Source organism: Canis lupus, chromosome 5, assembly GCF_011100685.1.
Source record: "Canis lupus familiaris isolate Mischka breed German Shepherd chromosome 5, alternate assembly UU_Cfam_GSD_1.0, whole genome shotgun sequence".
Classification (NCBI taxonomy): Eukaryota; Metazoa; Chordata; class Mammalia; order Carnivora; family Canidae; genus Canis; species Canis lupus.
In genome coordinates this window covers 58,736,288-58,760,891 of record NC_049226.1, presented here as the reverse complement: position 1 = coordinate 58,760,891, position 24,604 = coordinate 58,736,288, and the positions used below count along the sequence as shown (strand labels likewise).

Below are 24,604 nucleotides of genomic sequence, written 5' to 3'. Positions count from 1 at the left end.
ACGCTGGCTGGGCATCGGCGCGCCAGAGCCTGAAGGCCAGACCCAGATCCCCTTGTCTGCTGTTACCATGGGACATGCTGTTCCCATGCTGTTCCTCCCTGCCCCAACCCAGGCAGGATGGGTGGGTGAGGGCCTGCAGGGATTATTGAGCAGTGCTGTACTGAGCCAAAGGGTCTCTGAGGACACCACATGCCCTCCTCAGGCTGGCTGCCCACCCCCCACCCCCCCCAGCTCCCCAGAGTGCACCTGCATGGGCCACACGTGCTGGCTGCACCAGCCCCCCTCTCCCTCTGCCTCTTCACCTTGCCTCCGGCCATTCCCATCTGACCTTCCATCAGTGGACTTACTCCATCCTGCCCAGGGGCTGCTCAGGGACTGTGACTCTGAAGCCCGTGAGGCATTCTGGAAGTCAGGGAGGCCAGAATAGCCTGAGAGAGAAGTGGTGTGCAGGCAGCAGCCAGGGGCCCTCTTTTCTGCGCAGCGCCCTGGCCCGGCTCTTGGCAGAGGCCGCACCCAGTCTTGATGAGGCCCAGGCCCTGCACCTCAGTAGACGCCAACGTCCTAGAGTCCGTGGAGGCCCCCCACCCAGCACCCGCCCTGTGTTGGCTCCAGCAGGGCACCAAGCTAAGGCCGGCCAAAGGTGGGTCGGCCGGCACCCCTCCCTCCTGGAGGATGGCCACTCGGGGTTAGGAGGTCTTTTTGGAGACAGGCACTGAGACCCAGAGACTAGGGCTAGCCGGGCCAAACCCTCTGCCAATGCCCCTTAACTGGCTTCCCCCGTCCCCACCCCATAGCAGACCCTAACCCAGGACAGGCCCACCAGGTGCCACTCCTGCCCTGTGGACAGAGCGAGGAATCACCTGGGTGGTGCAGCCCTCTCTACCGGGCAGGCCAGCCTTTTGGGGTCTCTCCCCTCCCCTGCCAGCTTGGCCTCTGACACGCAGGTCTGCCACGTGACCTCCGATCCCAGGCCCCATGAGGACAGTGATTGTCCCTCAGCTCCTGCCCTCAGTCCTAGGGGAGAAAGCCCTCTGCTAAGTGTTTCTGGCAAGGGTCTACGGGGCCTGAGATGTGAGCTTGTGATGGGTAGGTGGGGGTGCGCATGCGGCCCAGGAGGGCCTGAAGCCCTGAGCCCGGAGGCCCTGTCCAGGTCAGGGGAGACACGAACAGGTCCCACCACCTGCCAGTCCTCAGGCCTGCCCCCAGGGGCTCCCTTCCCACAAGAGGGCCCAGCCAGGCAGAAACACATTCCAAGGCGCAGAGCCAAGTGGGAGGGAGGACAGGCCCTTCCCAGCAGCCTCCCATGCCCGCCAACTGCCCCACCTTGGGCCTTGCACGGGGCAGGCACCTGGGGGCCCCGTGGAAGAGGCCTCACCCATCTTTCAATCAACAGACTTTTAATGGCTGCCTTGGCACACAGACTCCCTCAGGGCATAGTGGGGGACCAGCTGCCTCGAGGGGGCACCTCAGGAACAACCGTGCCCCCCTTCACTGCAAGGAAGATGTAGTGGTGAGTCCCAGACAGGGCCAAGGTCCCACTCCCCACCCTGCCCAGGATGGGTGGACAGAGGGACACACGCAACCTCTCCCCAGAGTCATCCTTGCAGAAGCCAGAGAACCCAGAAAGGGTAGGGACCCAGCCAGGGCCACGCAGGGAGGACCCCCCACCTGGAGCTGCCAGGCCTAGCCTTCTCAGCAGGGTCTCTAGGGGCCCTGGGTCCAGCCTGGAGTGTCCTGCAGCCCTGGCTCAGGCTGGCCCAAGTCTCCCGGCCATGTGTCCCCCCAGCTGGCTGCCTGTGCCAGGCATGTGCCCATGTGTCCCTGCGGTGGCCAGAGAGTGCTGTCTGCCCCTGGGGTCTGTATGTGTGTCGGGGTTGAGTCTGTGTGTACAGAGAAGAGTCTTGTGTACACGAGGATCCATGTATATGAGGTTCTGTGTATACAGAGGAGGTTCTGGTGTACGGAGTATCCGTCCAAGCCCACATCCCCAAACACAGGCAGGCAGCCCCGGGCGTGCGTGCCGGCGGCCTTATTTGCACTTGTGCACGTAGTAGCCGGTGATATAGCCCAGGATGAAGACGACCCAGAAGAGGGCCAGTCCGCCCAGCACCTTCATGCTGATACCCAGCTTGCCTGAGCACAGCTTCCGGGAGATCCTAGAGAGAGAATCGCCGGCACATGAGCCCCCGGGTGGACCGGGGGCTAGGCTGGAGGGGAGTGGGGCCCAGGGCAGGTGGACCCCGAAGGAGGGAAGACGCACACAGAGGTGCCAGGCCCGGGTTTGCTGGGGGGGGGCTGGGGTGGGGGGACCCCCCAGTACGGAAGCCGCGAGGAGGGACAAGGCGGTGGAGGGCTCCTCCCACGGATCTGGGGGCTCTCACCTCTCCCAGCTCGAGGCCTCCCCTGTGCTGCCCACAGCCGCCACATGGACTGCATCCCGGCTGCCGCCATCCCACCGGCTGTACTGGATGCCGCTGTCCTGGGGCTGCATGCTGCAGGAGCTACAGCGAGAGGCAGAAGGTGTGCTGCGGCACCCACGGGCAGGGACACTGAGGCAGGCGACCTGGCCCCGGTGGGGGCGGCTGGGGCTCCGTGTGGGGTTGCCTGGGGGTGGCAGCAGGGGCGGGACGGGTGCCACAGTGGGCTGGCTCCTCTCCTTGCATCTTCTACCTGGCTTACAAGGGACCAGGATGCCACATGGTCACGCCACTTGCCCCAGGTCACACTGGGAGAGGCAGAGCAGGAATTCCAACCCAGGGAGGCTGCGAGCCCGCCAGCCCTGCCCTCAGGAATGTGAGAGACTGCTTCCAGCTGGCCAGGACACAGACACCAGGGCACTGTGAGTCCCTGACCTGATAACTGACTTCCTTCCCTCCCATTCCTGACAGATAAGGCCCAGAGCTTCTCCAAAGGCTGGGACGGCAAGGGATGGGGCAGTGGCTGGTACGGCCTGTCTGGCTGGTCAGGGAGGCCTGGGGGAGGCAGCCCCTCCCCCCCAGGCCTGCGGGAGAAGCTGCAGCCTGCGGGCACCTGGGTCTGCTGGGAGTCCAGGGGTCTCTCACCTAGGGACCCCCTCCCACAGAATCGTGGAGAGGTTTAAAGGCGCGGTGGGCCACTAAACAGCAAGAGACCAACCCAGAAACTCATGAGACCTGGCAGTTCTTAAACTCCTGCCGTGCCTCCATGTCCGTCTCTTTCCCAGTGTCAGGCCAAGGGAGGCAGGAAGGGAGCTTGGCTCAGAGCCACAAGGCCTGCCTGGCAGGTGGGAGCACCTGCTTTACAGCAGCCACTCAGGTCAGTGGCTGTGCACAGGCCCAAGGGAGGCCGAGCGTCCGCTGGGTGTGGGCTGTGCTTTCCCAGGTATCTGGGAGAGGGGCTCTGGGCCAGCTCTGTTAGGTGTCTACCTAACATGCCCCCTCTGCTGCCTGTGGGCACAATCCCCATCCTGTTCCAGGCTGCAATGTCCCACCCCGAGTAAGACAAGCGTCACACCCTGGCCCCTGCCTTCCCATGTCAGCCCGGTGAGGGCAAAGTGCTGGGGTGTAGCAGGAGCTGGGGCTTTCTTCTTTTCACCAAAGAAATAGTAGCCACCTCTTTCTTCCTGCCCTGGTGCGATGGCGGGAACTGCAGCAGCCACCTTGCAACCCGGATATCCATGCAACACCTGCCCTCATGGTGTTGAGTCTCTAAATCCACACCAATTACCCAGCCCTGGGCTTCTTGGTGAGAAGAGTCAGCCCCCCACCTGTTCAAGCTTGGGTTCCTGTCCCGCACGGCAGAAAGCATTCCCAACTGATGGAGACTAGCTTGCGGCTCTCAGGCCATCCCGGTTGGACAGAGCCACTGGAAACTGGTGAGGGCCCAGCACTGAGCTCCTGAGGGCCTCACTCTCCAGGCCCCCACCGGAGGCTCACAGCCTGTAGCAGGAGCCGGGGCTGCGCTGCCCGGAGACACTCGCCAAGGTGGGGACCCTCGGGGGTGCCACTGGTACCTTAGACTCCCCCGCCCCCAGAGCACCGTCGGGGAGCCCACAACTTACAAAGGGAGAGTCCTGGCGTGGACGCCCAGACTCCAGCACCCAGGAAGGTGGTCGGGTGGTCAGAGCCTGGCCACTGTGGTTTGCCTCCTCCCAGGCCCCAGGTCAAGGTCCGAGGAGTGGCCGATGCCTCCAACCTGAAAAAAATGGCAAAGAAAAGGTGGGGACGGGCGCCCCGGGAGGAGCTGGGGTGTCTCCCCTCACCCCTCCGGCGGCCAGCAGGAGGCGAGCGGACAGCTCCCGCACGTGGCCGGGTCACCCCCCGCCCCCGCCGGCCCCGCGGCTCCGCTCTCCCGGGCGGCGGCTCGCAGGGCAGGGAGGCCGCGGCCAGGCCCACCTCCTCCGTCCGCCCGCCCGGGGAGGCTGCCCCCGGCGCAAGTCCACCGGCCTCTGCCTCCCGCCCTCCGCGCAGCGCAGACGTGTCCCCGGCCGGGGGCGGGGCCTCGGAGGGGCGGGGCCTCGGGGGGCGGGGCCTCGGGGGGCGGGGCCTCGGGGCGGGGCGGCCTCGGGGGCGGGGCCTCGGGGCGGGGCGGCCTGGGGGCGGGGCCTCGGGGCGGGGCGGGGAGGCACCGGGCTCTCGGAGGCGCTGACCCCAGGCCCAGGTGTTCCGGAGGGCGCCGCCGGAGGGCGTGCGTGCTGCAGGGGACAGGGCTGTAGGGGCTGCAGGGGGAGAGGGGCCCCCAGGGGAGGGAGACCTCAGAGGAGTGGGTCTGCAGGGGAGGGGGACACCGGGGCGAGGGATCGTAGAGGAAAGAGGACCGCGGGGGCAGCAGGACCCTCGGGGGTCCCAGGGGTGAGAGGGCCAGGTCCACTCCTAGAGGGCGCAGGTGCCGGGCCCTGGAGCCTCGGGGCGCGCCTGGGTCTGTACAGAGAGGCGGAGGCGAGGTGGCCCAAGGGGGCGCCCCTCGGGAGCCTGAGCGGAGTTCCTGGCTCAGCTCCTCCAGCGCCCTCCGTGGGGGGTGGAGGTGCCGAGCGCGGCGCAGGAGAGTCCAGCTGCGCGCACAGGTGGAGGGAGGGTGGAGGGCGAAGTCAGGACGCCGTTGCCGGGTGCCTGCATTCAGCCTGCGAGCTGCGGGACCGGGGTAGGCTGCGCAGATGAGGGGTCCTGCCCCCTGGAGCTTTCACTCTGCAGCCATGGAGGGAACAGTAGAAAACCGCCTCCACCTTCTTCCAAAGGGGTCGCAGCAAGAAAGCAGCGCCCCAGCCAGGGGAGCCCCCACCTCCCAGGTTTGTGCTGCAGCAGGTGGAAGGAAGGACCAGGGCGGGCTGAACAGGAGTGTATGGGCACCCAGGCTCCAGCCTCCCAGCCTGGCAGCCATGCTCCGTATGGGAGTCTTCCCAGGAAGGAGCCAGGGGTGCAGGCGGAGGCTGTGGTTGTAGCCCAAGGCCCACGAGTCCCGGGGAAGGAAAAGCTGAGCCCATGGCCAACAGCAGAGTTTAATTCTAAAACACAGGGGGTGGCCCCCTGAGCTGGGTGCCGGCCTCCACTGGGCCGCGGTTCCGGGGGCACCGTCGGGGTCTACTTGGAGGGTAGCTTCTTGGACTTGCTTGAGGAAGATAAAGCCTCGGCCTGCTGCAGCGGAGGCACTCGGACACCTTTCTGTTTCAGCTGATTATAGTAGTCGGCTCTTTCTGTAATGATCCTCTGGAACAGAAGCCTGTGGCTGTGGGGACCTCTCCTCCCCCAGAGGGTGCTGGCAGCAGGGTGTGCGGTGAATGGGCTGAGGTGGGGTGGGGTAGCTCTGGGCTGGAAACACCCCCAGCACTGCTGACCCAGCCCGGGAGGTGAAGCCACAGGCCATAGGACGCAGAGTTGGGAAGAGATGCCCGCCACATCTCAGAGATACACCTGTCCCCTGAAGCAGCACTAACTACATCTCTTATGTCCTCTGAGAATTTCAAGCAACCCAGACCAAGAGACCTCAGAAGCCATCCAGTCTGTCCCTCAAGTCCCTTCTGTCCTGCACACAGGGAGGTGGCCTGCCACCTCCCTCACCTCTCCTGCTTTGGCACATCACTGTCTTGTGTGCCGCACTGGCCCAGGAGAGGGGTTCCTTCCTGGCTCCTGAGTGGTATTGATGACCTCTCCCATCCCCCTTCCCATTCCTCCCTCCTTCCTCTCCCCCACACCCAGCAACAGGAGCTAGGCTGCAGAGCCGTCTCCCCAGGCCCTCCTGCAGCCCACCCTCCAGGACTGTTGCCACCCTCCAGGGGCACTACTGACCCGGGACCCCCCCACAACATAGAGGAAAGAAATCAGGTCTTTGGGACATGTGGACACTGCAAGATCACAGGCAGCTGCTGGGGCGGAGGGCCATGCACAGGAGGCTTGGGGCATGGGGACAGAAGCAGCCCCTAGTGAGAAGTCCATATGGCCTTGCATAGAGCAGGGATAGTCAGGAGCTCTTCTCCCAGCCCTGTTGCCACCATGTCTGTGTGCAGAGAGAGGCTTGCCGCTCAGTGAACTCAAGTGACCAGCCTGTAGCTTCTCAGCCAAGGCCCACAGGGATAACGACATGACCCTGCCAGCCCAAAGCCTGCACTATTTCTCCCGCACCCCCGTCCCTGGGATGCCTCTGCTTGAGGTCAGCAAGACGACAAGTCACACCAAAGCACCAAGAAGCATCCCCACAGAGGCTGAGCTGGACAGAGTCTGGGGGAGTCTCCTGCTGCTGGACAATCTCCAAGACCCCAACAGCACCCTAGAGATGAATGCTGAGAGCAGCCTAGCTTTGCCAGGTGTCCAGCATCACCACCTTTTCGGGACATCTGGCCCCCTCTGCCTGAGTAGAGAGCAAGGATGATTCCAGGGTCCCAGTGGAAGAGTGACACGGCCAGGACAAGAATGGGGATCCCCAGCATCCATGCAGCTCCCCACCCCCCAGCCCCTGGGCTGCACATCAGCACACTCTTGCCTAGAGACACAGCCTCAGGGACGAGGAGGCATCCCAGCACTGGAGATACCTGCAAGGCTTCTAGAATGTCGTTGTCCGAGATCTCAGTGGCAAAGGACTTGCCCCCGGAGGTGCTGAAGGTAGCCTGGATGATCTTGTTTCTCAGTCTTTCAAGCTGTGAGCAAAGGGAAGGAGGGGGCACATCACACCCACCCGAGTGGAGCTTTCCGGAAGGTAGGTCTGTCCTCACATTTCACAGCTTTAGGAACTGGACATGGTTGAAGAGGCCAGCTGGTCTGCCTGTGAGCTAGAAGGTGCCAGATCAAAACCCAGGCCCAGGGCGGCCTGACACCCAGGCTTTAAGTCGCTCCACTCTTTTTTTTTTTTTTAATTGAAAAAGTAAAACCTGCACATGGTTTAAGAAAGGAAAAATAGTACAAGGGCTCCGAACAATCCCACAGGCTATTCCCCCTTCCCCAAGGTCCCCTCCTGACTCCAGGGGAGACTCCCAATGCCCGAGGAGCACCCTGCATGCTTCTCAGCCCCTCCGGTTAGCACTGGGGGGAACACCTGCAGGCCCCGCCCGGTCGCACCCCCAGCCCTTCTTCCTTTTCTTGTAATGGCTGTTTGCATGAACCAGGTGTTAACTAGGATGGAGTTCAGGCTGTCTAGTCTTGCTGTCATCGGCATCATAGTGTGTGTGTGTGTGTGTGTGTGTGTGTGTGCGCGCGCGCAGGACCCCAAGAGCACTCAGACGGGTCCCCCCAGTCATGGTGGCTGCTCAGCACAGCTCCTCACCCTGTGTCCAGGAGCCCTGATGATGCAGGAGTACCGGGTGAGAGCCAGCCGAAAGAGAGTTTGCATTGCCTAAAAAGGGCTGCAGGCTTGTCCACTTTGCCTCTGAGACAGTGTTTAAGTGACAGAGGGGATGTTAGGAGCTCTTGACCTTGGGTGGGGAGGGGGCTTCCTTTCTTTCCCATGTGGATTTTTTTTTTTTTTAGGTATTTATTTATTTATTTATGATAGTCACACACACAGAGAGAGAGGCAGAGACACAGGCAGAGGGAGAAGCAGGCTCCATGCACCGGGAGCCCGACGTGGGATTCGATCCCGGGTCTCCAGGATCGCGCCCTGGGCCAAAGGCAGGCGCCAAACCGCTGTGCCATCCAGGGATCCCCCCATGTGGATTGATGCCCGCTCTTTGCCAGATACTGTACTGGGTGTAGGGGTCACTGAGGGAACAGATGGTGAGGGGGGGCTCGCCCCCCCTGGAGGTGGTCCTGGAGGTGACCCCGGCTGGATAAGGGATGGCGATCACCTGGGGAGTCTGGCCACAGGGCCCCACACCCCGGCTGACTCAGACGTCACTCACGGTGCTCGGCACCTCTTCCTGCGGACCCCAGACCCTCCCAGACTTTCCCAGTACAGCATTCCAGACAAGAGTCACCCAGCTACCGATATACCATCACCGGCTAACGCTCCAGCTGCGTGTATTGCGGGATCCGAAACACAGCTTTATGCAAGAGAACAGGTGAAGGGCCCCCGGCGACACTGCCGAGCCATCCAGCAGGAGGCTGGCACCCGGGGGAGGAGAACACTCCTGGACACAGCAGGGCTCTGGGTGGGTGGGGAAGGTGCTCTGTCAAAAGCCTACATGCACAGGACCTTTCTTTTTGCTGGTTTTGGGATTTGGAATCAGGATGGCTCTTTGCTGATTTCCTTTCTGGCCTGCGTACCTCAGCAGAGGGCACCTCGGCCTCCCCCTGGGCCATAGCTCACGTGCAGCATCGGGGGGTCAGATGTGGGATCCGGCTCTTCACATCCCAGCACCAGCCCTACCAAGCTCTGCAGCCTCAGGCAGGTTATTTTGCTCCCTTGGGCTGCAAGCGCTTTATGTGTCCAGTGAGGATGCTAAGAACACCTGCTTCGTAGCTTTGTTCAGGATGTTAGGGGACTTCACTGAGCAGTTTAGAACAGTGCTGGACCCGCACAAGCACCCGGAAATTGTAAATGGATGGCACTCTTACTGTCATACCCCCGGCCTGGAGCTCTCCTTCCTGGCCGGCTGTCCAAAGCCTTGTGCCCCTTCACAGCACAAGCCATACATGGAGCCAACGAGGCCACTCCGCCCTGGGGGCTCCCTCCTGCCACCCTGGCCAAAGTGTGCAAGCCCCATCACACCTTTGCCCTCTCTGCCACTGTTTCTGGAGCGTCAACTCTGTGCCAGGGGCAGGGATACCAGGGAAATGAGCCTCAGACCCTGTCTGCCTCCGTCGGCCGTGGGCGAGGGCGCTGGCGCTCTGCACCTGGGGCCTACCCGGGACTGGGCGCTCTCCAGGGCCACGCGCGCCTGCTGCTCCGCCTGCTGGATCATCTCATTCTTGCTCAACATCTCCTCCTGCAGCCACTTGCGTCTCTGCAGGTGGTTCTGGTTCTGGCTCACCTGGGCCTGCAGCTCGCTGACTTTGGCGTCGAACTCCGAGATGGTGTGTTCCTGCTTCGCGAGTTTGCTCTGCAGCTCGGACACTTGCTGCAGGGGAACCGGGGATGGTAGGCGAGTAGGCCCACCTGGCCCAAACGGGTTGCCCCGCTCCCCGCCCCTTCTCCCCTCCTGAAGTCAGCCAACTCTCATGGGGTCGAGTCTGATCGCCAACAATGGCACGAGGCCTCTGTGTGCAGGTGCTCCTGCAATTGGTGGACAGGGTGCTGCCTGAGGTAGGGGGGCCTGACTCACTGTGGAGGGGTTCTCCAGCTCATCTTCCCCACACTGTCAGGACTTAGAGCAAGAACAGCCATCTGGCTGACAGTTTAACCATGCCTGGCGGTCACCTGGCGGAGAAGAAGATTGTCCTTCTCGATGACGCCCATCATCTCTTCATGCTTCTTGTCTTCCCTGAGGTTCGAGAACTGGAAGGCAGACAGGCAGTTGGCTCAGGAGGTCGGGGGCAAGAGGACAGACCGAGCAGCTCTTCCACCTGAACCTCAGTAAGATGAAAGCAGTGGGACTTCTGCAGAGGACAAGAAGGGGGAAGACGGCACCCCCATGGGGCACTGGAAAGCAGGGCCAGCAACAGGGGCATGGAGAACAAGCCCAGCTCACTCTTCAGAGTCCCTAAATCTCAGAAATTGGTGCTGTGGGTTCTTCTGGATCTGGAGCCTGATGTGGGAAGGATCGGCGGAGGATTTCTCAGAAACTGAGAGCCGCAGACCAGTCCTCACCCTCAAGCAGCCAGGACCCTGCTCCTTGTCCACCTGCCAGACTGGATGTCAGGGACACCGCAGAGAGTCTCTGGCTGGAGATGTGCCAGGCGCAGTGGAGTGGGGAGACCCCAGGCTCCAGATGCAGGATGCGGGTCCCCAGTGGGGATGCCCCAACCGTCTTCCCAGCTTGGCTCCCAGAACACAGGCAGCAAGGCCTTTATATTCCAGGGAAGAAACTTCTAGGTTCCCAGATTCCAGGGCAACCTGACCTAACACGAGGACCTCCAAACACTCAGCTAAAGTACCCACACATACCCCATATGCTCAGAGCCGTGCTCGGCTCTCATGCTGGAGCGAAACTCTCTTGTGACAGAGACTAAAACAAAGGGACCCAGGGCCCTTGCAGGAGATCACAAAGGTGTAGGAAGTTAAGCCCAGAGATGGTAAGTGTTCCATGGGGTAGGCAAGACACCGAACCATGAAATAAAAGACAAAAGGACGTTCAGAGAATAAGAGTGATCGCGGAAGCCATAGCGTGACAAAGGCAGAGGCAGGAGGTGGCTGTGGCTAACGTGACCAGCATGTGGACAGTAGAGCAAAACTACAGGGAGATGGCGAGCAGGGGAGTGCACAGCAAGAGGAGGAGGAACAGGGGCCTGGTGATGCCAGGGGGAGAATTCAGGAAACAAGATGAAGGACAAATGTCCCCATTTGGGCCCTCAGAGCCCAGAACAGGCAATAGTCCTGAACTAGCACCACTCTGCAAACACCGGGGACACCGGGGACAAAGACGGCACTCGGCGGTTTTCCAAAGAGGCAGCAGTGCACCCAGACCCGGATCCCAGGCAGGCGAGAGCCAGGAATGTGCAGGGCTTCCCTCCAGCAGCCTTGGCCACTTGGGTCCATGGCAGCGCCCTCACTGCTCTCCTGGCTGCAGTTTGGCTCCAACGAAGTTTTTTTTTTTTTCTTCTTTTTTTAAGATTTTATTTATTTGACAGAGAGAGAGAGAGAGAGAGAGTGAGCACAAGCAGGGGGAGGGGCAGAGGGAGAGGAAGAAGCGGACTCCCCGCTGAGCAGAGAGCCCGACCTGTGACTCTATCCCAGGACCCTAAGATCATGGCCTGAGCCAAATACAGACACTTCACTGGCTGAGCTGCCCAGGCACCCTGTTCCACACAAATTCTATCGAGATGTAGAATTAGGACATTAGCAGAATACAATGTCCCCCCAAATTTACACCCACTCATTTTTTTATCAGAAGACTACTGCAGGATGCACTCCAGTGAAAACACGGGAGTGGATCAGAAAAGAGAAGGAATCTTAATCCTTTTGGCCAAAACCCATGTTTGAGTCCCCGGTGGGCATAAGCTGCTGATAACTATAGCCCGACCACCTCGTTGTGATGGGATGGTGCTGGCAGGAGGTGGATATCCCGTGCTGGGGGCCCCAAGCCAAGGGTGGGAGGGTGTGAAAGAGGGAAGCGCTAGCTAATGAGACGATGGAGAAAAATCCAGAACAGGCGTTAGGAGCCTGCCATCTGGAGACCTGCAGAGTGATTCCCAAAGAAGAGTCGAAAGCGGTTGCCCTGGGAGCCAGGCACACATGTAGGAGGAGAGTGGGACATGCCCCTGTTTGCAACAAGCCTGTGGGACTATTTGGTTCTTTAGGCTACGTGCGTGAAAATCTTAGCAAGAGGTGGGCTCGGCGGACTGGTGGCCTCCCTAAGTGTGTGTGCTCAGCCCTGGGACCTGAGGACCCAGGGACGCTGGAGAAGTGGCCAGGAGCCACGCAGCTCCAGGAGGATGGTGAGGGCCAGCAGGCAGTGCAGGGCCATGGGGCATGCTGTGACCCGGGACCAGCCCCCCCGGGCTCCCGTCTCCCACTCCACGTGCCCAGCAGTGGGACGGGAGGGGCTGCTGGCACCCGCCGCGTGACAGGGGCATGGCCACCTTGTTGGACATGGCCTGTAACTGGTCCTTCCGCTCCCGGAGCTCCTTCTGCAAGGTGTTGTTCTCCGTGTTCACCTGCTGCAGTTGGGACTCCTGGAAATCCACTTGGCGTTGTAAAGACGTGATGGTCCCTGTGTGAGCACGGGATGGGGGGAGCGGGCAGTGCACTGGGAGGCCAGGACAAGGGACTCTGTGGCCCCAGCTGTAGGCTGCAGCCTCCTGCCCCAAGTCCCTTGGTCCCCTGGGCCACCTGCTCTCCTGTGGCTCCTGGGTCCCCAGCGCCCCACCTGTTGCAAGTGAGTATCTGGTCCTGGTGATCTCCAGTTCTGTCTGGAACTCTTGGAACACTTGCTCGTACTCCTCCAGCTGTGCTATCAGCTCCTGCTCGAAGGCCTCTTCCAGGGAGCGGGAACTCCTCCTGCACTGGTCCTCGTCCTCCTGTACCTCCTTCTCCTCCTCCTGCTCTACCTCCCCCTCCTCTTCTTCCTCCTCCTCCTCCAGCAGCTCCTGCTCCTCACCCCCCATCCTGTCTGCTGGGCCCTTCCCTTCCTTGTCCACAGCCTCCTCAGCCTCCCTGTGCGCAGCCTCTTCTTCATTGCCAACGCCTTCCAGGTCTTTGCCTCTGCTGATCATGGTATACTCCTCCTGGAGCTGGGAGAGGGTTGGGGTCCTGGGCGGGAGTGCAGGAGGAGGAAACACACTAGCAGTGGGGACACTGCCTCTAGCAGCTGTGACAGCCCCCAGCCTCACAGGTCTCAGGAGACCACAACTGCCTGGCACCCCTGGGGCAGTGGAGTGGGAGTCGCTTCTCCAGGAGCTGCCCTGCCACCCTGTACCTGCTCCCCTCACATGGGGTTGAGGGCCTACAACTTGGGAAAGGCCACCAGGGCAGGGCTGCAGGTAGGACATTATGGCCTGGGCAGTACCCGGCAGCCCTGGAGAGGGGGAGCCCAGGGCCAAGCCTGCCCGCTCAGTATCCTGGTCAGCCCGCACCTGCCTCCAGCGCTGCAGCTCCTCCTCATCTCTGAAGAAGGTTTTCAGGATGCTCATCCTCCCCAGGGGCTTTGGCACAGGCTCCTGTAAGTGGGCCACTCCTGTAAGCCTCAGGGATTCAGACTGCACCCTCAGCTGCCCCCAGAGATGTGCTGAGACCTGCCCTTCTGGAAGGGGACAGCCACCTCTCCATGTTGCAGTGGAGAGGGGGACCCAGTGTCTTCCTGCCAAGGGTTCCGTGTCGGTGAGAAGGGGGCAGTGACCTGCAGATGGGCGGCCCTGGGGGGATGGTGACCTGCAGATGGGTGGCCCTGGGGGGACGGTGACCTGCACAGGGCAGCCCTGGGAATAGCTTGGTTTCGGACTCTCCTGGCCCAGCCCCAGCAAGTGGACTTGCAGCAATGGGCACACCTGCTTTGTTCCAAGAATGGAGGACCAGCCTGCCATGCCTACGGTGATGTCACTGCAGGCCCACTGTGGGCCCACAAATCTCTAACAGCCCCTGGGAGGCCAGGGAATAGGGAAGGCAAGCTGATGCCCCCAGGCTTCTTCAGATTCCCTCTGCCCCTGCCTGCTGGCACCGCAATATCCATTTCTAGGCAGTGTTCTCTGGTGGCATCTTGGGGCCACCCCTGTGCCCTACCAGGACCTGCCTCATTCAATCCTCTGCCCAGACCTGGGGAGGGGTGGCATTCCCCTCCTGGCTTTATAGGCAAGGACACTGAACATCCTGTGGCCAGAAAGATCAGGCTAATCCAAGCCACCATGCCCACTGGGCCCACAGTGAGGCCAGGTCTGGAGCCTCCCTTCCATCCTACAGGATTTCAGAGGAGCTGGCCCTCATCTTCCAGGTAAGGACACTGAGTCCAGAGTATGACATGACCTGTCCCAGGTGGGAAAGCAAGCCAGCAGCAAAGCACAGGGGTCTAGATGTCCAGCTCACAGCTCTTTTTCTGGGCTGAGGTCCCACGAGGATGTGGATGATGGGGCATTTGTCAGGGGCCCAAGGGCCACCAGGAACTTTGGACGCATTGGATGCAGAGCCTGTGACAAGGGCCCCACTCACTTTCATGCCCTGGCTCACCCACATCTCTGGGCCTTTGCTCTTGAGGAGGTACTTTAGCTGCTTCTTCAAGGCCTCCTTCTCCTCCTGGAGGGCCAGGACCTCCTCATCTCTCTTCTGAAGTAGCACCTCCAGCTCCGACAGGCGCTGCACTTCCTCCCCCAGCATGAGCAGGCAGTGATCCTGGGCACAAAAGCACGGGCGGCCCCTGGGTGCCACGCAGGCTCCTTCCTGACCCACCCTCTCCACCTGGTGCCTGTGGAGCGGGGGCTTCAAGCCCAGGAGGAGCAGACTAGCTGTCCTGGGACCCTGAAATCCCAGCCACTCCCACCAGAGGGCAGGCCCCAAATCCTTACTGGGGAGGTTCCTGGAAGCCTCCCTGTCAGGCCCAGTCTTGGCCGGCGCCCCCACACCCGCCAGCTGCAGCAAGGGACACCATCATTCCATGCTGCCCCACAACGAACCAGAAGCACGCCCCAAGAGCCACCCCAGAGCTTGTCAGGGAGTGAAGCCCTCTGCCCCTCCACCATCCATGCTCAAACTATCTGTGCCCTCGCTTACTCAGGGTTGGAGATGAATACCCATGTTCTTGGATAAATGGAAACCGAAGACGTTGCCCTGAACAGCTCTGAATTGGGAGCAGCAGTAAAGGAAGCCCTGGGGACCCGGGGGCCTGGGGGGAAGGGTCCCAGCGCAATCCCAGGGAGAAAGGAACATAAGTAGGATGTTTTCCAAATGTTTAGAATTTAAGTGCCAGGCCTCTGCGTAGCCCATAAAACAAAGAAGCAGAAGGCACAAAGGAAGTTAAAAAACATTTTAAGCGGAATGATAATGAACATCATCAAGACATATCAGGACTTGTAGGGGCGAAGCCGAAGCTGTGGTGGGGACAGATGCACAGCCTCCCGTGCACGGACTGGAGCTGGAGCGAGCAAGGAAGCCAACATCTAGGCAACCATAGAAGGGCTCCAGGAAAGAGCTGCAGGCTACGGTGGGAGGAGGGAATGACAAGGATGAAAGGATGAGAATGTGGAGGACCAGCCGGAAACAGGGGAGAGGAAGGGGAAGGTGCAGCGTGGGGAGGCAGGGCAGTTCTCAAGGGTCCCTGTCACTGCAGATGGTCCTCCTGCTTCCAGGGGAGAAGCGCTCCCTATGCCAGCTCAGACCAGGTGGAGATGAGACAAGGAGAACCCTAAGGACACCTTCCAAGCCCCTGGAGCCAGCCAAGCCTGCAGCCCTTCCTCTGGCCACTTCACACATGAGTGCTTTCTCCTTCCCACGGTTGGTATAAATGAAAACACTGCAGAGAATATCCTTTTACACAGATCTGTGTGGCTCTACCTGACTACATCCTCAGGCTTTCCCTGACGTGGAACTGCTTTCCCTAAAGTGGTCACAGGATATTGACACATTTAAAATCGTGAAAATGTGGAGGCAGAGTGTCAGGAGGTAAAAGTAAAACGAAGATTCGTGCAGCCACGCTATCAGGGTTTTGTGTTCCCACCAGCTGCCCAACACTTTATGGTGCTCATTTCCATGACTGTCATTAAAGACTCACCACCAACAACGGAAGGTGATTCTAAGAAAAGAGAGAGAGAGAGAGAGAAAGAGAAAAAGTACAAGGAAGCACTGTCCAGAATGGAAGGGAGGCTCTCGCTCCTGCGGAATCTCCTACAGAAATTAGAGGGGGATTCGGAGACCATTAAGCACAGGATCAGGCTAACAAATCTGAAAATGTACATGAAGCAGAGGCATTCCTCGCAGAACATAGCCTATCCAAACTGACACAAGAGGGAGGAGAAAATCGGAATATCTTTCAAGGAAGCAAATTTCCTATTTGGAAAACCTCCCCCGTGAGGACTCTCTGGACACACGACTTCCTTCTGTGATGAATTCTTCACCAGTCTCATGCAGACTCTTCCAGAGAACAGAAGAGCAGAGAGAAAAATGCCTCTCAACTTTTTGATTGTTTGTTTTGAGGCCAGAATTACTCTGACCCCAAAAGCAAACAAGGGAATTACAGACAGGTAAACTCTCACAAACAAAGATGCACAGAGTGACATCATAAGGAATCAGCTCGTAGGTAGGCCCTTACACACCAAGCTGATTATTGCTATTGTTTTTTAGAGATTTTATGTATTTATTTGTCAGAAAGAGTGTGGGAGCAGAGCAGAGGGAGCAGAGGGAGAGGGAGATGCAGACTCCCCACTGAGCAGGGAACCCGATGCAGGACTCGATCCCAGGACCCCAAGATCCTGAGCCAAAGGCAGATGCTTAAACAACTGAGCCACTCAGATGCCCCTGATTATTACTATTTTTTTTAAAGATTTTATTTATGTATTCATGAGAGACAGACAGAGAGAGAGAGAGGAAGGGAAAGAGGCAGAGACACAGGCAGAGGGAGAAGCAGGCTCCATGCAGGGAGCCCGATGTGGGACTCGATCCAGGGTCTCCAGGATCAGGCCCTGGGCTGAAGGCAGCGCTAAACTGCTGAGCCACCTGGGCTGCCCTGATTATTACTATTTTTAAGAATATATTCTCTCAAGTGGGAATAGTGGTATGTGGATGGTTAAGGTTATGATACGTGTGATGAGCTGCAAGCCAGGGAAGCAATGCCAGCTTAAACCACCAGCCACTGGGATGCAGGTGCACAGGGGTCAGAAATTCTTGAAAGCTCTGATTTATGGAGGAAGCCCAAGGAGGGTTCTGGGGGTCAGTTTTGGTCGCATCTGGGGATCTGCTTGGATGGCTAACCAGATGCCCGACAAGAGCCCTCGGGGCTGGCCTGGCCCTCCTCTGGGGCTGGGTGTCAGGTCCAGGCTCTCTGCCTGGGGCTCCATGCACACACACGGTCGTACCTTCTCATGAATGACCGAGATGTACCAGGGTAGCCGTTTGTTCGGGTGGCTCTGTGCCAGGACTGGGCTGCTGGAGACCGGGCTTATGGTCTGGGATTCACTCCTCTTCCACAAGTAGTTGAACTCACAGGCACTCTTACTAAATGGAAGGGGGCACCCTGTGGAGATGCAGCGGGGAGTCAGACTCATCTCAAGTGCTGGGCCGCCCTGGGGCCTTCCATGAGAGTGTCACCTTGTAGGGACCCCCTTTGCTGCCCAGCCATGCTCCTCCAAGCCGCCTAGCTCTGACCGCCATTGGCCATCCCTCCCCACCTGCCAGCGTGTGTGTTGAAGAAATGGAGAAAAATCATCATAGTAGCCCTTGGAGATTCCCAGACACCAGGTGGCACGGATGCCACCATGCACCAGGTGGCCCGGACATCTGCGAGGGGTTTCCTCGCGTCCAGACAAAGGAGATCTCTGTATGCAGAGATCAACTTTAGATAAACCTAAGTTAGTATATTCATGCGTGGGAACAGGGTGTTCTGCCCAAGGAGGGATCTGTCCCGTGTAAGGGGCAGAGGGCCGAGCAGGTGGTCCTGGGAAGGAGGGTCTCATGAAGCATGATCAAGGAGCCCTGGGCGGGGCGGGGGGAGGAAGGGGCACCAGCAGGTGAAGGCAGAGGCCTCAGAGCTGGGGTGCCAGGGAGAGGACCCCAGGGGTATCTTACCCCTGTGCCAGCCGGCCTTGCCCTCACTGTCCACCTTCATGTCCGAGCCCTGCTGGACAACGCACAAGTCCTCGGGCAACTCGGCTGAGGTGGCTGAGCCTGCAGGATGTTAAAAATGTCAGCTGATGACAGCTAAGGCCACATCTTCCCAAGACCTCCCTGCATTGATGGGACTATCATTTCATTTCTTTTTTTTTTTTTTTAAGATTTAATTGATTTATTCATGAGAGACACAGAGAGAGAGACAGGCAGAAATACAGGCAGAGGGAGAAGCAGGCTCCATGTAGGGATCCCGACGTGGGACTCAATCCCGGGTCTCCAGGATCACACTCTGAGCCAAAGGCAAATGCTCAACTGCTGAGCCATCCAGGTGTCCCTTATTTCTTTTTAAACTTCAGGTCGGGGCAGCCCGGATGGCTCAGGGGTTTAGCACCGCCTTCGGCCCAGGATTGTGTCCCACGTCGGGCTCCCTGCATGGAGCCTGCTTCTCCCTCTGCCTGTGTCTCTGCCTCTCTCTCTCTCTCTGGGTCTCTTATGAATAAATAAAATCTTTATAAAAAAAATAAACTTCAGGGATCCCTGGGTGGCGCAGCGGTTTGGTGCCTGCCTTTGGCCCAGGGCGCGATCCTGGAGACCCGGGATCGAATCCCACGTCGGGCTCCCGGTGCATGGAGCCTGCTTCTCCCTCTGCCTATGTCTCTGCCTCTCTCTCTCTCTCTCTCTGTGTGACTATCATAAATAAATTAAAAAATTAAAAAAAATAAATAAACTTCAGGTCGGATTAAAGGTGACTTTTGTCGTATGGATGTATGGGATCAAACCTGGGACCGAATTGAAATGCATGTCTCTTCCCCTGCTGGCCCATTGGTGTGCCCACCCGGAACAGACCAGGTGCAAGTCCATCTCTGCATAGTGGTGCATTCCCTTCCCTGGAAGGACACATCCCCATCTGTAAAAATGGCTCAGCCTTAAGTCTCCAAGAGACCCCTCTGCCCTGAGGGGCAGATCCTGTTTCCCCTAAGTCGTCAGGAATAAGGCCGGTGGCGGGAGCTCTATGAGCAGAATGCAGGATGCAGGGCCCATCTCAGCCCTGCCCAGAATTCACGGACCTGGAGCACTGGCTGCTCTCTGAGGGGACCTTAGGACCTACATGGGTGGGGGCTCCCGCTTCTGATGTGAACAAGGCCCCCATTGCTAGCCACAAGCACGAAGCTTCCATCTCCCTGTCCCTAAGGACAGCATCACATGTGGGTTCATGGAGGTGGCACAAGCCCAGCAATTGCAAGATCTAGGGCACAGCCTGGTCTGGCTAGGGGCCCCCGGGGACTGCTGAGTGACTGACTGGCTGCCCTCTCCAAGCCTCCTGCTCTCCCGGGTCAGAACAAAAATGGTTCCTACCTTTGGCCTTATGACCTCTTTCCTGCAGCTTTCAGAATTTTGAACCTTTTCTCCGGCCCCTGCCCCTAACCCTACAGAGTCAGGTGGATGAGACAAGAGAAAAGCAAGAAGGCTTTTCCTTGCCTCCCTCCCAGCTGGCCCTGCTACGAGTACGAGCAGGTGCTCCTGCCCACACACCGTGCACGGCCCACGCTGGCATCACTCCAGCTGACAGGTGCTGGGAAGGTGGCCCCACTCCTCCAGGCCAGGAGGTGGTTTTCACGTGGGGCCCCCCTCGTGGTTGGCTCTCACCATAATGAGACATGGACGTGGCCTTGGTGCTGAACTGAGGGCAGCCGGGGCGCGAGAGAAACATCTTTCTGAGCTCCTCCAGTTCGGCCATGAAGCTGGTGTCCCCAGGGCTAATGTCTTGCTTGGACTCACCCTGGTGCAGTGGACACAACAGGACACTGAGGGAAGAGCCCCTGGAAGCCACGTGCCCCAGCCCCAAGAACCTCAAGCTTCAGGACAGTTGTGAGCACCGATGGGAGCAGGCACTGGCGTCCACTTGGGCAGCCTCTGGGGAGCTGCACTCAGCTCTTCTGGCTCCCTGAGCCCCTGGTAGATTCAGGAACCTTCCAGCTGCGCTCTGCCTTCCTCCTCCCCTCCTCCCCCCACTCTGCTCCTTTCCTAGACACCCTCCCCACCACAGGGAGGCCTAGAGCTGATGGCCATCTCCCTCCCAGACTCCAGGGCTGCCAGTTCTCGGTGCTCCCAGCATCAGCCCGTCTTTGGCCATCACCAGAGCGTATTTGGAAGGCTGCGTCGACCGAGCAGGCCTTGAGGCCTTCTGCCAACGGGGAGACGTGGGCCGCCCCAAGTCATCCCTGTCTGGCTCCCGGGCCCTGGCACCTTCTGTCTATAGAAGTGGCTGATGGCCTGTGCTGACTTGCTGAGGCAGCGCTGCCTCCGGCGCAGTTTCCACTCCGGGACCTGGTTGTCCCGGCCAGCCATGCTCTGCAGGAGCATCAGCCCCTTCTCCATCAATTTGGGTGCCACGCTGCACTTCCTGGGCGAGCTGTCATCAACCGGCATCATCTGCAGGTTCGGCAGAGGGGCCTGGGCCGCCAGGTGAAGGATGCCTTGGACGGATGGCCGCCGTGGGCCTCTCTGTCTGGAGCAAGCTGCCGAGGGCGACAGGCACTCATGTGGGGGACCTGCTGCCTGGCCAAGCCCTGGACACAGCCAGCCCAGAAGCTCCACATCCTGTGGGATCCTGGGAGTGTGTATGGCATCACAGATGTCTCCATAGAAACCAGGCATGTATTTCCAGATGCCAATTGTACATTCCAGCATGACACATTCCTCTATGTCGTAGGAATTTAAAAAATAATCAAATGGAAAGGCTTGTCCCCCAAAAGTTAATCCGACACACAGCCTAGTGCTAGTTTGCTGGGAAGAACTGAGTCTCCAGGTCCACTCAGCCTTCCGACCCCGTGAGGTAGCTCTTCCCTCTGCAGCAGTGCACAGCCCATCCACGCACCTGTGGCACTGGTTTCCCTTGGGGTCAGCCATCTGCTGACCCCGGCAGTCTTGGGACTTCTGTCTTCTAAGTATTTGTCCACCTTGTTTCTTCATATCCATCCCTGATGCAATTGTCACCACTCGAATTTGTCACCCTTCCCTTGTAAGAAGCTCTCCCTGAGAAGAAATGTGTGGGAAATATCAGAAAGGGAGACAGAACATAAAGACTCCTAACTCTGGGAAACGAACTAGGGGTGGTGGAAGGGAGGAGGGCGGGGGGTGGGGGTGAATGGGTGACGGGCACTGAGGGGGGCACTTGAGGGGATGAGCACTGGGTGTTATGCTGTATGTTGGCAAACTGAACACCAATAAAAAACAAATTTATTATAAAAAAAAAGAAGCTCCCCCTGAATTTCTGTGACACACTCTTAATTGATATTCACACCCTCTAAATGCGTTTCAGCCCCGTACCCAGCAGCCCACCCACTCCCTCATCTGCACCTCCTCTTGTCCCAAAGCTGGGCTCTGTTATCACTGCCTGAAATATCTGGGCAAGCTGAGCACTGATATATTACCTGGTTGATCAAGGTGCCCCAACAGGTTCCCATAGGACCCCTGTCGTGGGTGTTGTTGTACTCACCCACTCACACGGCCACGCTCTGCACCTCCACATCATACGGTCCTTGATAACAGGATTTCTGCAATCCACCATGTCCCGGCAAATGTGTGAATTTGCCACCATGTAGTAAAAATTTGCTGTGGGTGCTGCCCTGGTCCTCCCCACAGATGGCCTCTGCCTGCAGTCCTACTCACATGCACGGGTGTGCACACACATATATGTGCACATGCAAAGTCCAGCCAGTTTTGGATGTGAAGCCACATTGGATTAGGACTGGACAGGAACAAGGAGGTGGGAGGGCAGCTGGAGCCCAACCACCTGAGCCCAGAGCCCAGCTCCAGCATATTGGTATCTGTGTGTCCTCGGCTCAGCCCTTACCCTCTCTGCGCTCATTTGCTCATCTCTACAATGGGGATAGAGACCATACCCGTCTCCTGGAGTTGTCGTAAGGATTCAATTAGGAAATAGGATGAGCTTCGAGCCACAGGCAGCATCAAGTCAGGAAAGCCCCCAGTTGTTACCGGTGGTCACTGCACTGTCCTCGCCCCACCTTCAGCATCACTTCTGTGCCTGTCTTGGGGGACAGGGAGCATCCGTGTAGTTAAGAATGAGAACAGAGGGGACAAGTGATAAAAATAAATTGTGCTGACCTCTGCTTTTACCCATATTCATCGTTGGCAATCTGGATGGCGCCGAGGCCGCAAAGCAGATTCCTTCTACCTTTGCCTTTCTTTCTGTCATTTTGCAGTACATACTAGGGCAGCCAGATGCTGCCCTAGGCCGGCATCACAGAGTCCACCAGGTGACCCTCATGGCCCAGTGACTCTGAGGCTTATCCTTGCAGGGGTGCCACTGGTTCTATGTAAGAAAAATTGCTCTGACCCTTGTTAGAATGGAAAGGAAGACTTGATTCGAAGATTGCAAAAGCAGAGAAATTGAAACTCAACTCTGAATATGGCAGGCGAGCGGGGCTTCAGCCCAGGACCAGTGAGGGGGGTACGGAGGGAAATTGCTAAGAGGCGACAGATGGCGGATTCTCCCTCAGGGCAGGCTGAGCACTTAGAGCAGGGCCTGGCCATCAGGGGTGTGGAAGAGGAAACTGGTCCCATGTCAAGTGTCCGGGGATCCTTGCTAGATTGGGGCTTGGCATGGAAGGACAGGGAGGGCTCACAGATGCCTGATTAAGGTTTGGCCAAGGACTACCTCTGTCAGTGGCAGTGGGTCAGGGACCCAGGCTGACAAGGCTCCACCCCAATGACAAGCGTCTAGGTTTGGTTCATGGAGTCGAGGGAGGGAGCTTTGAGGGCCCCTGGTTAGCAGTGCCTAGAAGTGAGGCCCTCCCTTCCATTTGCATTTTACCCCCAAAGCAGACCACCTGGCTGCTGAATTACCAAGTGGTGGGGAAACGCAGGCCTATTCTGATGGTGCATCGTAAATCCCCCGCCCCCTCAGGAAAGGTGTGTTGAAGTCCTAACCCCAGGACTTCAGAATGTGGCCCTATTTAGAAATAAAGGTCTTGGAGGTCATTAGAGTGGGGTCTGATCCATACAACAGGTGTCCTTATAAAAAGAGGAAACTGACACAGGCATTCACGGAGGGAAGAGGTCTCGCCAGGGCAGATGACTGGAGCAATGCATCTAGAGGTCAAGGAACTGCCACAGAGGCCAGGACAGCAGAGGAAGGACCCTGGCCTGCAGGTTTCCAGGGGGGCAAGACTCTGCTGACACCGAGACTGAACTTCTGGCCTCCTGACCGTGAGAGCATGGATTCCTGTTGTTTAAGCCCCCAGGCTGTGGTGCTTTCTTCCACTGTCCTAGGAAGCTAGTACACTCACCATGTGCCTGCCCTGAAAATCAGCAGTCGTGGGAGCTACACAGATGATCACTGTGAGCTGGAGACAGGCCCCAGGGCTGGTCTCATGGGCCTCACAGGACGTGCAAAGTGCCCAGGTCGGGATGGGCCTTGAGGTCATGCACATGCCTGGGAGGGACAACAGTCTTTGCAGGAAGCAGGAGGACCCTGAAAAGCTTCCTTTGGGAAGCAAGTCAAAGCCAAGTCCTGAAAGTTGGGTGGGCTTAGGCCAGCAGTGCATGAACTTTTTGGCAGAAGTGTTGAAACTCTGCAGAGCTGAACCACCTTCCAACCTCCACGGGCTCCAGGCAGCTTAGGGCACCTGGGGTTTAGATAGACCGAGATGGCAGCTTCTCAAACTGTGTCATGCATGGGAGATGCCTGGGGAGCTTGTTAAAATGCCGATTCCCATTCACCAGGCCTCAGCAGCTTCTCACTGCCTGCCTCCATGGGCTTTCTCTCCACCCTGGCACTGAACGCCCCTGGGGTGGCACCAGGGCTCTGGTGTTGCTGGAAGCCTACCTTTGGCCCCTGGCAGCTGTCCATGACTCTTGTGCCTGTTCAGCCTCCCATGAGAAGGGCTGCCTGTCTTTCCAAAGGGCCTCTGGAAGTGTTATTCATACACGCTGCATGGGCTACATTTCAAGTCAACTTATCCTACATGTGACTCTCAAATTTACTGAGGAAGCATGATGTTTTCACAAGATGCAGTGATAAACAATTTCATTTTCACAGATTCAAACCAAAAATCCACCAATAAAGCATGCAACACCAGTGAAGTGCTTAACACTACAATTTTCCTAGTCTATGCGAGTCCTCAACAGGCTTTGTTTCATCCTTCCTTTCCCCTGACAAACAAATGTCTCCCATGAGCTTCTCATGTGCCCGGCTCAGTGCTCCCGGCTGTGAGATAGTGAAAAATCTGATCTGCTGGGTCCCTTCTCTCATGAGGCCTGCAACCCTGAAATCCTATGAGAAGATGAACAAAACAATTGGCTCCTTGATAGCGTAGAGTTCCAATAGAATCATAATTGCTCTGGTTGTGGATTAAAAAGGTAGAGGAGCTGTTTTCATACCCATGTTCACAGAAGCATGCTGATAATTGCCAAAAGGCAGAAGCAACCCAACTGTCCATTGGCTGGTGAATGGAGAAACAAAATAGAGTAGGTCCCCAGAGTGGAATATTACTAAGCCCTGAAAAAGAAGGACATTCTGAAGCATGCCACAACGTGGAGGAATCTTGAGGACACCATGCTAAGTGAAATAAGCCAGCCACAAAAGGACAGATACTGCATGATTCCACATATATGAAGTACCTAGAGCAGTCTAAACACACAGAGAGAAGGTGGGAGTGTGGGTGCCGGGGTCTGGAAGGGGCATGGGAGTTCATGTTTCCTAGGTGAAGTTTCAGTCTTGATGAAAAGAGTTCTGGAGGTGGATGCTGGTGATAGACACACAAAAATGTGAATATCCTTAATGTCACTGAGCCGTATGTATAAAATGGTCATTTTTGTGTTACTTATATTTTGC

At 58.1% G+C, this 24,604-nt stretch overlaps 2 protein-coding genes across 4 annotated transcripts; both read right to left on the bottom strand.

Moving 5' to 3' along the window:
• Positions 1–1,380: 1,380 nt before the first annotated feature.
• SMIM1 (small integral membrane protein 1) lies at positions 1,381–4,499 on the bottom strand. The gene is made up of 4 exons (XM_038535547.1): positions 4,374–4,499; positions 4,040–4,173; positions 2,382–2,501; positions 1,381–2,156 (listed from the first exon to the last, which is right to left on the bottom strand). Exons 3-4 carry the CDS (start codon positions 2,489–2,491, stop codon positions 2,030–2,032), a joined length of 237 nt encoding a protein of 78 aa, XP_038391475.1. The 5' UTR covers positions 2,492–2,501; positions 4,040–4,173; positions 4,374–4,499; the 3' UTR covers positions 1,381–2,029.
• Positions 4,500–5,454: 955 nt separating this feature from the next.
• Positions 5,455–20,366, bottom strand: CCDC27 (coiled-coil domain containing 27). 3 transcript variants are annotated; one of them, XM_038537746.1, is made up of 12 exons: positions 19,993–20,366; positions 19,393–19,525; positions 17,704–17,802; positions 16,995–17,152; positions 14,158–14,319; positions 13,078–13,157; positions 12,368–12,750; positions 12,081–12,211; positions 9,760–9,837; positions 9,248–9,460; positions 7,001–7,105; positions 5,455–5,681 (listed from the first exon to the last, which is right to left on the bottom strand). In XM_038537746.1, the coding sequence occupies exons 1-12, from the start codon at positions 20,176–20,178 to the stop codon at positions 5,556–5,558; spliced, it is 1,854 nt and encodes a 617-aa protein (XP_038393674.1). In that variant the 5' UTR covers positions 20,179–20,366; the 3' UTR covers positions 5,455–5,555. The 3 variants fall into 3 exon arrangements, with proteins under 3 accessions (XP_038393674.1, XP_038393675.1, XP_038393676.1); XM_038537747.1 differs by having other exon boundaries at positions 9,374–9,460; positions 19,993–20,365; XM_038537748.1 differs by lacking the exon at positions 19,993–20,366 and having other exon boundaries at positions 5,556–5,681; positions 19,102–19,523.
• Positions 20,367–24,604: the final 4,238 nt, after the last annotated feature.

Coding starts and splice junctions, on each gene's coding strand:
- SMIM1 (XM_038535547.1), bottom strand. CDS start 2,491: ATGCAGCCCCAGGACAGCGGCATCCAGTACAGCCGGTGGGATGGCGGC. Junction 2,157..2,381: donor GAGGCCTCGAGCTGGGAGAG/GTGAGAGCCCCC, acceptor TTCTCTCTCTAG/GATCTCCCGGAAGCTGTGCT.
- CCDC27 (XM_038537746.1), bottom strand. CDS start 20,178: ATGATGCCGGTTGATGACAGCTCGCCCAGGAAGTGCAGCGTGGCACCC. Junction 19,526..19,992: donor GCCACTTCTATAGACAGAAG/GTGCCAGGGCCC, acceptor CCACTGCACCAG/GGTGAGTCCAAGCAAGACAT. Junction 12,751..13,077: donor GAGGAGCTGCAGCGCTGGAG/GCAGGTGCGGGC, acceptor ACTCCCGCCCAG/GACCCCAACCCTCTCCCAGC.